General features: G+C 36.4%; 1 protein-coding gene across 2 annotated transcripts in view; it reads right to left on the bottom strand.

Moving 5' to 3' along the window:
* GRM7 (glutamate metabotropic receptor 7) overlaps positions 1 to 16,918 on the bottom strand; it is a 796,163-nt gene that overhangs the window by 354,040 nt on the left and 425,205 nt on the right. For both annotated transcript variants that reach the window (XM_068557650.1, XM_068557651.1), the window contains exons 3-4: positions 14,001 to 14,142; positions 6,736 to 6,890 (exon numbers count right to left, since the gene is read on the bottom strand). In XM_068557650.1, coding sequence (XP_068413751.1) covers positions 6,736 to 6,890; positions 14,001 to 14,142 — 297 coding nt within the window. The remainder of the gene's footprint in view (positions 1 to 6,735; positions 6,891 to 14,000; positions 14,143 to 16,918) is intronic.

The raw sequence follows: 16,918 nt of genomic DNA on the forward strand, positions 1-16,918 counted from the left end.
GTAAAAAGGAGACCCCAAACACTGTAAGTTAAGGAAAATGAGAAGACAGAAAGACACACAGCAGATGAAGGAGCAAAGTAAAAACCCACCAGACCGAACAAATGAAGAGGAAGTAGGCAGTCAACGTGAAAAAGAATTCAGAATAATGATAGTAAAGAGGATCCAAAATCTTGGAAATAGAATGGCGAAAATACAAAAAACGTTTAACAAGGACCTAAAAGAACTAAACAGAAAACAAACAATGATGAATAACACAATAAATGAAATTAAACATTCTCTAGAAGGAGTCAATAGCAGACTAAATGAGGCAGAAGAACGGATAAGTGACCTGGAAGATAAAATAGTGGAAATAACTAAAGCAGAGCAGAATAAAGAAAAGAATGAAAAGAATTGAGGACAGTCTCAGAGACCTCTGGGACAACATTAAACACACCAACTTTTGAATTATAGGGGTCCGAGAAGAAGAAGAGGAAAAAAAAGGGACTGAGAAAGTATTTGAAGAGATTATAGTTGAAAACGTCCCTAATATGGGAAAGGAAATAGTCAATCAAGTCCAGGAAGAGCAGAGAGTCCCATACAGGATAAATCCAAGGAGAAACACGCCAAGACACATATTAATCAAACTATCAAAAATTACATACAAAGAAAAAATATTAAAAGCAGCAAGGGAAAAACAACAAATAACATACAAGGGAATCCCCATAAGGCTAACAGGTGATCTTTCAAAAGAAACTCTGCAAGGCAGAAGGGAGTGGCAGGACATATTTAAAGTGATGAAAGGGAAAAACCTACAACCAAGATGTAAGAGCAAGAATCTCATTTAGATTCAATGGAGAAATTATAACCTTTACAGACAAGCAAAAGCTAAGAGAATTCAGCACCACCAAACCAGCTCTACAACAAATGCTAATGGAACTTCTCTAGGCAGTAAACACAAGAGAAGGAAAAGACCTACAATAACAAACCCAAAACAATTAAGAAAATGGTAACAGGAATATACATATCGATAACTACCTTAAATGTAAATGGATTAAATGCTCCAACCAAAAGACATAGACTGGCTGAATGGATACAAAAACAAGACCCATATATATGCTGTCTACAAGAGACCCACTTCAGACCTAGGGACACATACAGACTGAAGGTGAGGGGATGGAAAAAGATATTCCATGCAAATGGAAATCAAAAGAAAGCTGGAGTAGCAATTCTCATATCAGACAAAATAGACTTTAAAATAAAGACTATTACAAGAGACAAAGAAGGACACTATACAATGATCAAGGGATCAATCCAAGAAGAAGATACAACAATTGTAAATATTTATGCACCAAACATAGGAGCACTTCAATACATAAGACAAATAAAAGGGGAAATCGACAGTAACACAATCATAGTAGGGGACTTTGACACCCCATTTTCACCAACGGATGGATCAACCAAAATGAAAATAAATAAGGAAACACAAGCTTTAAATGACACATTAAACAAGATGGACTTTATTGATATTTATAGGACTTCCATTCAAAAACAACAGAATACACTTTCTTCTCAAGTGCTCATGGAACATTCTGCAGGATAGATCATATCTTGGGTAACAAATCAAGCCTTGGTAAATTTAAGAAAATTGAAATCGTATCAAGTATCTTTTCCAACCACAACGCTATGAGACTAGATACTAATTACAGGAAAAAATGTGCAAAAAATACAAACACATGGACGCTAAACAATACACTACTAAATAACCAAGAGATCACTGAAGACATCAAAGAGGAAATAAAAAAATACCTAGAAACAAATGACAATGAAAACATGACTACCCAAAACATATGGGATGCAGCAAAAGCAGTTTTAAGAAGGAAGTTTCTATCAATATAATCCTACCTCAAGAAACAAGAAACATCTCAAATAAACAACCTAAGCTTACACCTAAAGCAATTAGAAAAAGAAGAACAAAAAAACTGCAAAGTTAGCAGAAGGAAAGAAATCATAAAGATCAGATCAGAAATAAATGAAAAAGAAATGAAGGAAACAACAGCAAAGATCAATAAAACTAAAAGCTGGTTCTTTGAGAAGATAAACAAAATTGATAAACCATTAGCCAGGCTCATCAAGAAAAGAAGGGAAAAGACTGAAATCAATAGAATTAGAAATGAAAAAGGAGAAGTAACAACTGACACAACAGAAATACAAAGGATCATGAGAGATTACTACAAGCAATTATATGCCAATAAAATGGACAACCTGGAAGACAGGGACAAATTCTCAGAAAAGCACAACCTTCCAAGAATGAACCAGGAAGAAATAGAAAATATAAAGAGACCAATCACAAGCACTGAAATTGAAACTGTGATTAAAAATCTTCCAACAAACAGAAGCCCAGGACCAGATGGCTGCACAGGTGAATTCTATCAAACATTTAGAGAAGAGCTAACACCTATCCTTCTCAAACTCTTCCAAAAAATTGCAGAGGAAGGAACACTCCCAAACTCATTCTACGAGGCCACTATCACCCTGATACCAAAACCAGACAAAGATGTCACAGAAATAGAAAACTACAGGCCAATATCACTGATGAACATAGATGCAAAAATCCTCAACAAAATACTAGCAAACAAAGTCTAACAGCACATTAAAAGGATCATATACCATGATCAAGTGGAGTTTATCCCAGGAATGCAAGGATTCTTCAATATATGCAAATCAATCAATGATATACACCATTATTAACAAATTGAAGGAGAAAAACCATATGATCATCTCAGTAGATGCAGAAAAACCTTTTGACAAAAGTCAACACCCATTTATGATAAAAACCCTCCAGAAAGTAGGGATAGAGGGAACTTACCTCAACATAATAAAGGCCACATAGGACAAACCACAGCCAACATCGTTCTCAATGGTGAAAAACTGAAACCATTTCCTCTAAGATCAGGAACATGACAAGGTTGTCCACTCTCACCACTATTATTCAACATAGCTTGGAAGTTTTAGCCACAGCAATCAGAGAAGAAAAAGAAATAAAAGGAATCCAAATCGGAAAATAAGAAGTAAAGCTGCCACTGTTTGCAGATGACATGATACTATACATACAGAACCTTAAAGATGCTACCGGAAAACTACTAAAGCTAATCAATGAATTTGGTAAAGTAGCAGGGTACAAAATGAATGCACAGCAATCTCTTGCATTCCTATACACTAATAATGAAAAGTCTGAAAGAGAAATTAAGGAAACACTCCGGTTTACCACTGCAAATAAAAGAATAAAATACCTAGGAATAAACCTACCTATAGAGACAAAAGACCTGTATGCAGAAAACTACAAGACACTGGTGAAAGAAACTAAAGATGATCCAAACAGATGGAGAGATATACCATGTTCTTGGATTGGAAGGGTCAACAGTGTGAAAATGACTACACTACCCAAAGCAATCTACAGATTCCATGCGATCCCTATCAAACTACCAATGGCATTTTTCACAGAACTAGAACAAAAAATTTCACAATATATATGGAAACATCAAAGACCCCAAATAGCCAAAGCAATCTCGAGAAAGAAAAACAGAGCTGGAGGAAACAGGCTCCCAGACTTCAGACAATACTACAAAGCTACAGTAATCAAGACAGTATGGTACTGGCACAAAAACAGAACTACAGACCAATGGAACAGGATAGAAAGCCCAGAGAGAAACCCACGCACATATGGTCACCTTATCTTTGATAAAAGAGGCAAGAATATACAATGGAGAAAAGATAACCTCTCCAATAAGTGGTGCTGGGAAAACTGGACAGCTACATGTAAAAGAATGAAATTAGAACACTCCCTAACACCATACACAAAAATAAACTCATAACGGATTAAAGACCTAAATGTAAGCCCAGACACTATAAAACTTAGAGGAAAACCTAGGCAGAACAGTCTATGAAATAAATCACAGCAAGATCCCTTTTGACCCGCCTCCTATAGAAATGGAAATAAAAACAAAATAAACAAATGGGATCTAATGTAACTTAAAAGCTTTTGCACAGCAGAGGAAAACATAAACAAGATGAAAAGATAACCCTCAGTATGGGAGAAAATATTTGTAAATGAAGCAACTGACAAAGGGTTAATCTCCAAAATTTACAAGCAGCTCATGCAGCTCAATATCAAAAAAACAAACAACCCAATCCAAAAATGGGCAAAAGACCTAAATAGACATTTCTCCAAAGGAGATATACAGATTGCCAATAAACACATGAAAGGATGCTCAACATCACTAATCATTAGAGAAGTGCAAATCAAAACTACCGTGAGGTATCACCTCACTCCAGTCCGAATGGCCATCATCAAAAAAATCTACAAACAGTAAATGCTGGAGAGGGTGTGGAGAAAAGGGAACCCTCTTTCACTGTTGGTGGGAATGTAAATTGATACAGCCACTATGTAGAACAGTAATGGAGGGTCCTTAAAAAACTAAAAATAGAACTACCATACGACCCAGCAATCCCACTACTGGGCATATACCCTGAGAAAACCATAATTCAAAAAGAGACATGTACCACAATGTTCATTGCAGCTCTATTTACAATAGCCAGGACATGGAAGCAACCTAAGTGTCCATCGACAGATGAATGGATAAAGAAGATGTGGCACATATATACAATGGAATATTACTCAGCCATAAAAAGAAACAAAATTGAGTTATTTGTAGTGAGGTGGATGGACTCTGTCATACAAAGTGAAGTAAGTCACAAAGAGAAAAACAAATACCGTACGCTAACACATATATATGGATTGTAAAAAAAAAAAAAAAAGGTTCTGAAGAATATAGGGGCAGGACAGGAATAAAGATGCAGACAGGGAGAATGGGCTGAGGACACAGGGAGGGGGAAGGGTAAGCTGGGATGAAGTGAGAGAGTGGCATGGACATATATACACTACCAAACGTAAAATAGATAGCTAGTGGGAAGCAGCCACATAGCACAGGGAGATCAGCTGGGTGCTTTTTGTCCACCTAGAGCGGTGGGATAGGGAGGGTGGGAGGGAGATGCAAGAGAGAGGGGATATGGGGACATATGCATATGTATAGCTGATTCACTTTGTTATAAAGCGGAAACTAACACACCATTGTAAAGCAATTATACTCCAATAAAGATGTTAAAAACAAAATGTAAAGAAAAAAAGAGAACTGGAAGGATTTAAGGATGGCTACAATGAAGGACTGGGCTGCAGAATGAATTATTTAAAGTTACCCCAATATGCCCTGCTCCTTCACTCCTCTGCTCCCTCCTCCTGGGTTCGGAGTATAGGAGTTTCTTCGCGTGGTCTGATGAGCTTTAGTGCATCACTTCCTGTTTCACCTCCTCACAGGCATCTTTCCGCAACCACAGCATCACCACCCTAGACAAGCTTGCATTTTATCCTACCCCACACCATCTATTCAGCACTGTGCTTACAGTATTTCTCATGTTACACAGTCATCAACTATTTTCTGATACCTTTACTGAGCTCTGTATGCTTTGAGGATGGGATTTTTGTCCTCTTCTTATTTTTCCAACTCAGCACAAAGTAAAGCACACAGTAGATAGTTAAGTTTTTAGTGAAAAGGAGTGGAAAGAGTTAAAATGGATTTTATTCCTGTAGGTCATCTGCAGATGTATTGGGTTGGGTAGGAAGATAGGCAATCTTCTCCGGACATATATTTGGGAATTAAATTAATTCAAAGCCTCTCAATGAACACATGGGTGACTCATGGGATCTTTATCTCCCTGAGATAACATAGAAAGGAAACAGTGACAGAACCACAACCTGGCTTGTTTAAAAAGGTCCACATAGAACATGCAGCATTCTGGGGAGAATAATTACTTAGGTTGGAGTAGAGACAGAATAGAAAGAAAGGCAAATATTTGATTCTTTGTGAGTGAGAGGATGGAGTTCTTTTTAACGTGCAAAGCATGTTTTATGGAATCTTTGGAGACCTGGCCCATCCGAAAAGGAAGACAAAGCAGGATACCAGCGGAAGAGTTGCTTTTCGTTACAGTGTCTTCTTTTAGCAATAACTATTCAAATTAAGGGAGAACATAAATTGTAATCAGCAACTTTTGTTAGATCAGAAAGATGCCAATAAACGCCCTCTCCTCCTTCTACCTCTCGAAGAATCTTTGTAGCAGCAAGGAAAGCAAAGGAAAAGAAAAGGGGCAGCAATTTCAGAAGGTAAGAGAAAGAGAAAGAGAAAAAAAAGAAAGCAAGAACAAAAGAGCCTCAGGAAGGCAAGGTGATGTTGGTGCCTGAGCTGGATCATATGCTGTATGATCTTGGGGGTTAGAAGAGACCTCAAGAGGTAACGGGGGAAAAGAATCCCTATAGTTATCCTGCTACAGAAGTAATGGATAAATTACAAAGGGAAAATACTCTCTTAGAAAATGCAGCTCACTTATATACACTTTGATTGTGTTATTATTTCACTTCTTAGTAAGGGTAATGATCTCTCAGAAAGCTCTTATAGCATAATAAAACAAAGGATATATGCTAATTGGGATATTATTATGAACATAACATGATCTTTTCAAAAGAAGACTATCAACTAAAAGAACAGACCAGATATAGGGCCTCATTTGTATTTCATAGCTGCAAGTTTGAAACTATCCTGCATAAATTATGTAAAAAACCCAATCCACAAAGAGACACATGCTTTAGCCACCCTACACAGCACCAACCATTCTCTTAGAGTATCATGCTACTGACAAAACTCATACCTTCCACAGTTGCTCGCTTGGGCTGAATGGTGATGGCTCCTTCTGCAATATCTTCATGCTGGTGCAGTGGGTTTATTTTGGATCCCCAGCTGTCTGATCCCACCCAAAGGAAATGGCCTACTTGGTCAGCTCTTTTGGCTGCTGCAAGGATCTGCCTGTGGAGAGGAATATTAAAAATATATCTTAATGATAAAGAGCAGCTATTGAACACATACATATTAGGAATCAAGCAGAAGAAAAGCAAGCTAATATTTCTCAAAAAGTAAGTGATCAATAGTAAGAAAAAGGATTTACATCCTTAATATATAAAGAGTTTTTGTAAACCAATAAGACAAGTAATCAAAGTAGCTTGAGGTAAACAGGCAGAGTATTAAAAATCAAAAGATAAAAGGAGTAACATAAATAACCAGTAAGCTGGTTATTCACATACTTGAAAAAGGCGGAAAATGTGAATTAGAACACAATATTTAATTTTGGCCAAAACGTTCATTTGGTTTTATTCTGTGTTGTGAGTTTTGGCATGAGGCTGGAGACATGAGCACTCCCATTCGCTGCTGGTAGTACATATCTTTTCTGGAAAGCAATATATCGGTCTAAATGAAGCATCTTGAATTATTTATAAAAATGAACAGAAATTCACATTAAGCTTGAAACATGTACAACTCATGTTTATAAATGAAAATAGTATACAAATAACAAGGGAAAATAAAAAAAGGGAAACTCATTATTCATGAAATTAATAATATTTTTGGAAGAACAGGGGATGGATAAGAGGTAACTGCATTTGTGCAACAGAAACTACTTTGGTGGGTAATAACAGCAGTGGTGGTTGGTTTGCCTCTCAGGACTTGTAGATACCAGGTACCACAGATGTACATGGTTCAATACAATATGATTGGTTGAAAAACTGTATATGAAATGGCAAAAACCAAAGGTCTCCTTCTCTTTCATCTGGGCAGAATATGGAATGGTAATTTTCTAATAAAGTCCTAAGGAATAGGTTCTGATACTGTGAACACCCAAACAGTAGAAGGTGGTAGATGTGAGGTGGTGAGTTAAACATGACGGTGGTGGGAGTGAGGGAAGAAGTTAAAGTTACCATTAAGAAGTGAAATGGTAAGACCCTCTAGGAAATTTTCACCTCTGCTTACAGAATTCTAGAAACCAAGGGTGTGTTGTTCCAGGCAGAAAACAGCTTCTCTGGAAAAATCTGAACCATCCCAGGAAAAAGATTCTAGATACTGACACAGAGATATTCTCTCATGGAATGGCCACTGGGATGCCTGACCAGTCCACCCAGAGCCCTATCAGTTGACAAATTCTGCCCATGTACATAGAACTCTCTGTGTCTTACTCAAATGGAAACTGCCGGAAATGACCCATCATTTTGGAAAATTCCCAAGATAAAATAGAAACCAAATAAATTAACAAGGGAAAGGAAACTGGTGTGGAGTGAGGCAGAGAAAATATACCAAAAAAACAAAAAAAAAAGACACACAAAAAAGCAAGTTCAGTTAAATGAGAATTATCATCTCTATTATCAAGAAGGAGATAGAGACAACAATAAGAAATAACCCTTAGTTATTAAAAATATGAAACTAAAATTAAGTTGGAAGAGATAAAGAAGAAAGTGAAGAAACATTTTCAGAAAGCAAAACAACAACAAAAAGGTATAACATACACAAGAAAAGATAAGTGTCTTAAAGAATAAACCCAGGAAGACTTACATCCAACTAATAGCATTTCCAGAACAAATGTAAAGAGAAATTAAAGTTTTAAATAATTTTTTAATGAAAAAAAAACCTGCAAGGAATTGTAAGTATGCATTTCCAAATTAAAGAGACTCATCCATCAATTTAATGGGGGAAAATAAAGCATGTCACAGAATTAAGAATTCTAGAAAAAGTGAGAATAAAGCTTTCAAGAGAAAACTGGGATCTCTGGAGAGTAATAAGAAGCAGAATATTACCAACCTCTCAAGAGAAGGAAAAAAAAAAACCAAAAGGATGACAGATGATGAAGTAATGCCTTCCAAATTTTGAGAAAAAAACATTCATAATCTAGAATTCTACTATTTAACACACACAGAATCTCTATACAAATAGAACTGGCATCTATAAAGGTAGATAGACAGAGAGATAGACGGACAGACAGAGAGACAGATCGATAGATATCTGAGGGATCTTAAAGATTTTTCTATCCAAACTTAGAATCTCAAATTCCTTGCAAGTTTCAAGTTTTGTAACTCATTAGTCACCATAGCTACTTGCTATAAATCATTTACGTGCCAGGTATGATGTATTTAAAAATAAATATGAGACCACACCTTACATTTCCAACTAGTAATCAAGTGTGGAGGCAGGATAAGAATATTTTTAGTCGTGAAACACACAAAAAAGTTTTTCTTTAGTTTTTCCTTTACTAGAAAATCATTGGAGGGTGCGCTTAAGCAAAAAAAGAAAATAAATGATGAATAAAAATGAAAGAAAGAGAGAGAGAAAGAAAAAGAAAATCTTAAAATAATAGAAACCAGTCTAGTTTAAAACAGAAAGAAGGAGCTTTCAGGAGGGAAGTGTCCCAAAAAGTAATGGAACTCTCAGATTATTTTATATATATGAACATATGGGAAAAGTGATAGACCTAGGACATTAATAATAAAATATTAAAGATAACTATGCAAGTAAAAAAACTGTCATATTAACTCCAGGAAAAACAAAAAGTTTTTCCCCCAAAATCATATCATAGAAAAAATACTTGATGCTATAGTATATAATATTTATACTATCACAATAATGTCAACTCTGATTTTTACTAAATGAAAATCTGATAGAACAATGTTGGGAAGATAAAGGAGGTGTAAATGAGCCAAATTCTACCTCACATAAGAGGAACTGATAGATAATATTTTAAAGTAATAGTTCCAAAATTGCAGTATAAGCACATTATGCAGGTAAGAGCAGTAGAATTAGCTTAAAGAAATAAAATAATTGCTCAAGGAGAACAAAACCAGAGAGTATGGTGGGATGGGACAGGAGACCAATGTTTTGCATCAAAAATGTTTTAGTCATATTTTGTTTTTTTAAAAAATCATGTGCCTTTATTATTTTCACAAAAATAAAACACAATCATTTATACTGTATCCATAGAGATACCATTTCTATTGATACTAATCTATCCAAAGGATATGATTACTGATGCTGTGAAAATCATACGTTCATTACTGGAGATAACCTAAATGCAGAGCAATAAGGGATTGGTTAAAGAAATGATAGTGCATCCAAAGGATGGATTAGAGACCAATTAAAATTATACATAGTTTGATTTCTGCAAGGTATTGTTAAGAAAAAAAAAGTCAAATTAAAAAAACTGCAAAAGATTATTCAGTTCTTACATAATGAAGGCTGGCCCCACATATATGAATATATGCGTACTTAAAAGTATAGAGTTGTATGACAGCACAGAAAAATAAGGATAATACACAATTTGTTGCTAATAACAATTCATTGAGAAAGTGCTGATGAAGTTTGAAGAGCATGAAAAGGATGGGGAGAAGCCAACTATAACAAGGTAAGAAAGACAAAACTTATATAAATACAAAAAGTAAATATTCGCCTTAATGTGTTTACATAAAAGTGTGGGTTAATTTATTAAGAGAAATAAGATTAAACCATTTAAACATATTATGGTATGAGATGTGAACTGCAAAAAGTAGAATATCAAATTCTATGCGATCCTGATTCTGTTGGGGAAAACTTACTTACGTTTAGAATAAAATAATTGCAAACGTTAAACCAGAATTTTATTAGCGGTTATCTCTGAGTGCTGGGATAGCAAGTTTTATAGGGGATTACTTGCAATCCTGATTTGTGATTATTCTCTCTAAACTTTAATTTTTCTAGATAATCAGGGGGCAGAGTAAACATAAGGATTCCTTTAACTAAAATGCAACGACAAAAATGTTTCCATTATTTTCCAATGGATTACAATAGCCCTGTATTACTTTTATAATCAGAAAAAAAATTGTTTCAGGAAAACAATACACTCTTGTCTAACATTCAAATTATCAGTACCCATGACTGATTAAGCACTTAGCTCCAAAATCTAGATATTAAGGTCTTCTCACTGCTATTCTCTGACAAAGTATATGATATTAATGTTCTAAGAAATCTCAAAATTCCCCATCTACAGTGTAAAACTTCTGAAAAAAGAAATAACATAACATTGTGGGTTAACAGTGGGCTTAAGTTCATGTTTTGGAAGAAACTTATATATGCACTTGACTTTTATTACTGTGCTCAAAAACTATTACTGCTGTCACTTCTATGAGTCACACTACACAATGGTATTCAACCACAAACTCCCATGTGAAAAATAACGAGCATAGCTATTGAGCAGATTTTATACCTTTTTACATTGCAAACTAAAACCTCACACTACCTGCAAGTCAAGGATATTACAACCAATTAATCACCAGAGCTATGAGTAAATAAATCTTTTATGTGCCATGTGCATAAATATAAACAGGGGGCCACACCTTATCAATGTAGTACACATTTAAGAATGTGCAAAATATGTATGAAAAAAATTTATGAGATGATTAAGAAAAGTGTGAGTTGACAAGATCTGGAGCAAAAAAAAAGCAAGAGTAATATAATAACAACAAAGTGCCTTAAATAACTAAATCACAAAGTGTTGAAGAAAATGCCCTAAGAGCAAGAGAATCAGCGTTTTATAAGGAGAGAAATGATACGTCCAAGGGGTGATCAGAAACAGTTTCATGGAGAAAGGCACGTTTGAAATAAACCTTGAAGAACAGACACAATCTCAACAGGTAGAGAAGGAGGGGACAAACACCATGAGCCAAAGCCCTGATGGAGGAGTGATGAGGACACACTGGAGGACCAGTCATGCATTGTAGGTGGAGAACTGAGTGAGTGAAGGCAGGGTCTACATGCAAAAATAGGACCACATTTTAAAGCATCATGAAGTTCAGAGAGAGAGGCCTTTACTTAAATTATTAAACAGACCAGGCATTTGATTCATTCTCATTTGATGACATTCACTGAGCATCTGCCATGGACTGAGCACTGTGATAAGGGCTAAAGATATGAAAGGAAGTCAAAAGGGGCATCATCTCTGTCTTAGTGATGCGTACAGACTAGTGGAGAATACAGACACTACTTAAATGACCAAAGGATGTAAAATTACATCAGTGACATCAACTATGAAACTGAGTTGTTATGACAAACTTATCAAAGCTACATTGTTCAGAGAAATCTTCCTTCAAAAGCAACACTATCGATGGCACTAAAATGATGAAGTGGGGAAGCAAAGCATTCCAGGTAGCTGGAAGAGAATGTACAAAGACCCAGGAAGGAGGAAACACAAATGGCCCCTTGCCTGCAGTACACAAACCACGAGGGAGCATGGAATGAAATAAAGCTAGAAAAGCAGAAGTCCAGATCATCATAGAAAGAGCTCAAAAGGATTTTACTGATGGGAAAACTGAGGTCTCAAAGAGTTAGGGAAGTAGGGTGTGGGGAGAGGCTTGCCCAAGGTGAGGGAGTGGTCATTTAAGTAGCAAAGAAAAAAAAAAAAAAATCCATCCTCGGGTATCCTGACTTGAGGTTTAATACTCCTCTCATTTACTCGTCCTGCCACCCATGTCAGAGCTCAAAACTGTGATGGGGTTAAGGTTATGAAAGGAAGTCAAAAGGGGCATCACCTCCACTTTAATGATGCGTACAGACTAGTGGAGAATACAGACTCCAATTAAGTGATGGGTGGATTCAGAAGCAGATGGAGAATACACATGGAGGGGGAGACACAGGACCGGCAGGCTGGCAATGATGGAGATGCAATACTCCACGTGGGGGTAACAATGGCCTGGAACCTTCAACTTTACCCTTAATAAAAGATATTCACCTTCAAGTTAAACGACATATTATTTTGAACTGTGAGACAAACTAAGATTAAAAAAATCCACACAGCTCTTTCCCATCAGCAGAGGTGTAAATTGGCAACATCTCTTTGGAAAACAATATTCCCATTTACGAAGGAACGCATCTTTGCCCTGGAAACTTCTTTTCCAGGAATTTCTGTTTTAAATACTTACAAATATATAAAGTAATACACTTGTACATTATTATATATTTGCAGTATGTTAATATTATATACCACACATTGTAAAGTATGTGTATATTAATATTTCATATTTGCACACACTGATTTGTGGAAGAGAAAGTTTATCGCAACACAATTTATAATTGCAAAAGTCTATAATCAAACTTAAATGTCAATCAGGAAGGGAGCAGTTAGATAAATTACAGGTAATATATAAAATGAAATTCTGCATGGCTATTGAAAAGACCGAATAGATCTATAGGTATTCAGAAACTTCCATGAAAAAAGAGTGAGTGAAGGCGAGCAGGGGGGGAGAACAACACATAGTGTTCTACCATTTGTGTAAAAATATACACACTGTCTCTAGAAAAATCTACAAGACACTGGTTATTAGCTATAGCATCTGGAAAGGAGAAGTTGTTACCTATGGGACAGGATGAATGCAGCTTTTTTTTTAATCTTGATTTTTTAACATTTTTTGTTATTTTAAATCAGGTGTAATTCCTGTTTGTTCTAAAAATGATAAGGATTCTGGACCAACCGAGGTGGCAGTGGTCAGAAATGGAAACAGGGCCTATTTGTGTTCTAGAAACATTTCGAAGGTTAGCCCTCCATGGCTTGGCCAAGGAATGAGCTAAAAAGGAAAGTCAAAATTAACAATCAGATTGTTGACACCAAGGAGGATCAAGGTAAAGAAAGAGACAACAAGTGGATTGGAGAATGTAGAGATATGACAAGTTTGGTTTTGAACACACGAAGTCCAAAGCAGGAGTAATACGGCCAGAAATATAAGGCATTTTTCTTTTACATTAAGAAGAACCACTCTTTAGATAAAAGTCTGTTACACGTGGCTATATTATTTAATAAAAGAACCTTCGGAAAGTCCAGGGGTTTTCTCTTTTTACAAGTCATTGAATACGTTTTTTTACCTAATGGGGGGAAATATATGACAGAAACATGCTGCTGCTTCCATGGTTCGCTCTAACTACTTATGTTGGGTAGAAAGCGCGAACAGACTTTGCCACCATGTAATTATCGATTTGATTCTGTGCTATCTTTTCCCCTTTGTCTGCCAGGATCCTGATCTGTCTGTCTCCTAAATTGCAACATGCATATTAACGAATTTCACCAGTCGGCCTTACTTGATATCCTCATCGTTGGCAAAAATCACGACAGCCCTGGAGTTGGGTGTGTCCAGGAGCTGTTTGATAATTCTATCGAAGTCAATGGTCCTGTCTTTGCGTTCTTGGGGGATTCTCACGGACTGGGCAATGCAGAGCCCACCTGTGTAAGAAAAGAAAGCAGAGTGTCAATAAAGTTCTCACAGAGATACCAAACAAACCAGGGAAAGTAGATGGGGAGGAGGAACTTGCAAATTCTGAGTGCATAGCACACTTCCTTGGTGATTTGCTGAATGAGGAAGGCTTAGGACAATATGCTGAGTTCATACTTGGTGCACCTTCCATGGTAAGGCACAGCCTCATTCTCTTAGTAATGCACTTGTATGCACAGGAGTACCAGTGATACTGATTCTGGAGAGGTAGGTTTAGGTAGACAAACTGGATGGGAGGCCTTTAAAATGAATGTAATACACTACAAGAAAACCACGGTCAACTACAATATAAAAGTACTTGAACAGGTAAAACTCATGTCAATTTCTATTGCTTTTCTGGTGTTTGCATTCTCATAATTTTTTCCCCTTTATACCCGTTCCAACTGTTCAAGCTCACAGCCAATGGAGTAAATCTAAAAATAAAACAACAAGAACAAGATCAACTATTATAAATCAGAGTAATAATTCTTTTTGACCACATACTATGTGCCCAACCTACGAATGTGTGTTCTATGTATGTTATCTGATCTTAAAAATCCTTATAAGGTAGTCAGCATTGCCCATTTCATGTTAGTAGAAAAGGGGATTAAATAGAAAAATAGATGTGTTTACTCCAGACTTCTCAGGACCATTATGGTATTGACTGGCTTATGAATTTCAAGACAGGGGAATATGCAGCAGTTTAGTAAGCAACTGATACCCTCCCCACTACTCAACACCTGCTTAGTAGCAGCTCCTGGATCTAGTGGGGTTTTTTTGTTTTTTTGGTTTTTTTTTAATGAAACACAACTTAAGAAAGGCTGGCATAGACAAAAGAGGTAAAGAGGATATTTGTAGGAAAGGCCCCAAAGGTCATCCAATGGGCAGAAGACCTAGGGGCAGAGACAAGAGGAAAACCTTGTTCTTTCTGTAATGTGGAGATACCCGTAATCAACAAGCTTATACCGAGAGCATCGACAACTGGGTGGAAGCTACTAGGCTTCCATAAGCATAGAAAAGTATAAACTCTAATCCAAAAGTGAACCTCCATTACATCTTAATCCCAATCAGTGTCAGCTCTCTCTAAGTGGCTCTCAACCTTCAATGTGCTTGAAATCACCGATGGTCCTTCTATAAAGTATAGAAGTCCAGCAACACTATCAACCAACTTGACCTAATTGACATTTACAGAGCGATCCCCAGGACAACAGAAGAGTACACATTCTTTTCAAATGGAAAATGGAACATTCATTAAGCTAGACCATCTTCTGGGCCATAAAAGAGAAAAAAAAAAACTTAAATTCAAAAGAACATTACGCTGTCAGACCATAACAGAATCAAACTGGAAATCAGTAACAGAAAGAAAACAGGAAAATCTCCGAACACTTGGAAATTAAACAACACACATCTAAACTACCCAGGGGTCAAAGAGGAAGTGCCAAGGGAAATTTAAAAGTATTTCTAACTAAATGAAAATGAAACTGCAACATCTCAAAATGTATAGATTACAGCTAAACTGATGTTTATAAGGAAGTAGATATCATTAAATGCTTATGTTCGGAAAGAAGAAACATCCAAAATCAGCAACCTAAACTTCTACTTTAAGAAATAAGAGAAAGAAGAGCTAAACAACTCCTCCTCCAAAAAAGCAAAAAAACCACAATGATATATAACTAAATACCTATTAAAATAGCTTTTAAAAAATACTAACAATACCAAACACGAGAGAAGATGCAGAGCAACAGGATGCTCATTCACTGCTGGTGGAAATGTACAATGGTACAACCAGTTTGGAAAATAGTTTGCCATTTCCAAAATGTTAAATATAGAGTTAACATATCAAGCAGTGGTTCCAATCCTAGTTATTTATCCAAGTGAACTGAAAAGTTATGTTCACACAAATGTGCTTGTAAATGTTTATAGAAACTTCATTCATAATCACTAAAACTGGAAACAACTAAGACGTCTGTCAACAGGTGAATGGATAAACTAACCGTGGTCTACCCAGGCAATAGGATACTACTCAGCAACAAAAGGGAACTACTGATTCTTGGAAGAACGTCAATGAATCTTAAATGCATTTTGCTAAGTGAAAAAGTTAAACCAAAAAGACTACATACTATATAATTCTATTCATATGACATTCTAGGAAAAAGCCAAACCATAGGGGTGGAAAGTAGATCAGTGGATGCCAAGCGGTTAGGAGAGAGAGGAGGGGTTGACTACAAAGGGACTGCACAAGGGCACTTGGGGCCAGTGGAAATGTTCTGTATGGTACTGTGATGTAGATACACAATTCCAGGCACTTGCCAAAACCCTAAGAACGACGCGTCACAACAACTGGACTTTACTGCATGCAAAATCAACCAAGAAATTAGGGGATCCTAAAATGGAATGCAGACTGTGACAAACGAACTGCATTATAAATGTATCAGAGAATTTCACTGAAGAGGATGAATAGGAAAGGAGTTGTCCTAAGTAACTTTTAAAAATAGCGTATGACCGGAAACTCTAAGGATAAAGACAAGAAGAACAGCACATAAAATGGTACTCTAATTTGTAAATTTTCCATGGGGATACAAGTTAGCAATGCTGGAACTGCTACCCGTACTGGAGTCAAACAAAACAAGAAAGAAATTGTATATAATGGGAACCAGGTTTCTCAGAGTTAGGTAAAGAATTTAAACGCAAACAAGAGAACGTGGCTAGAATGGACCATGCGGCGTGACGCGGAGTCAGACACAGTGG

The sequence above is a fragment of the Eschrichtius robustus genome, chromosome 12 (assembly GCF_028021215.1).
Source record: "Eschrichtius robustus isolate mEscRob2 chromosome 12, mEscRob2.pri, whole genome shotgun sequence".
Taxonomy (NCBI): Eukaryota; Metazoa; Chordata; class Mammalia; order Artiodactyla; family Eschrichtiidae; genus Eschrichtius; species Eschrichtius robustus.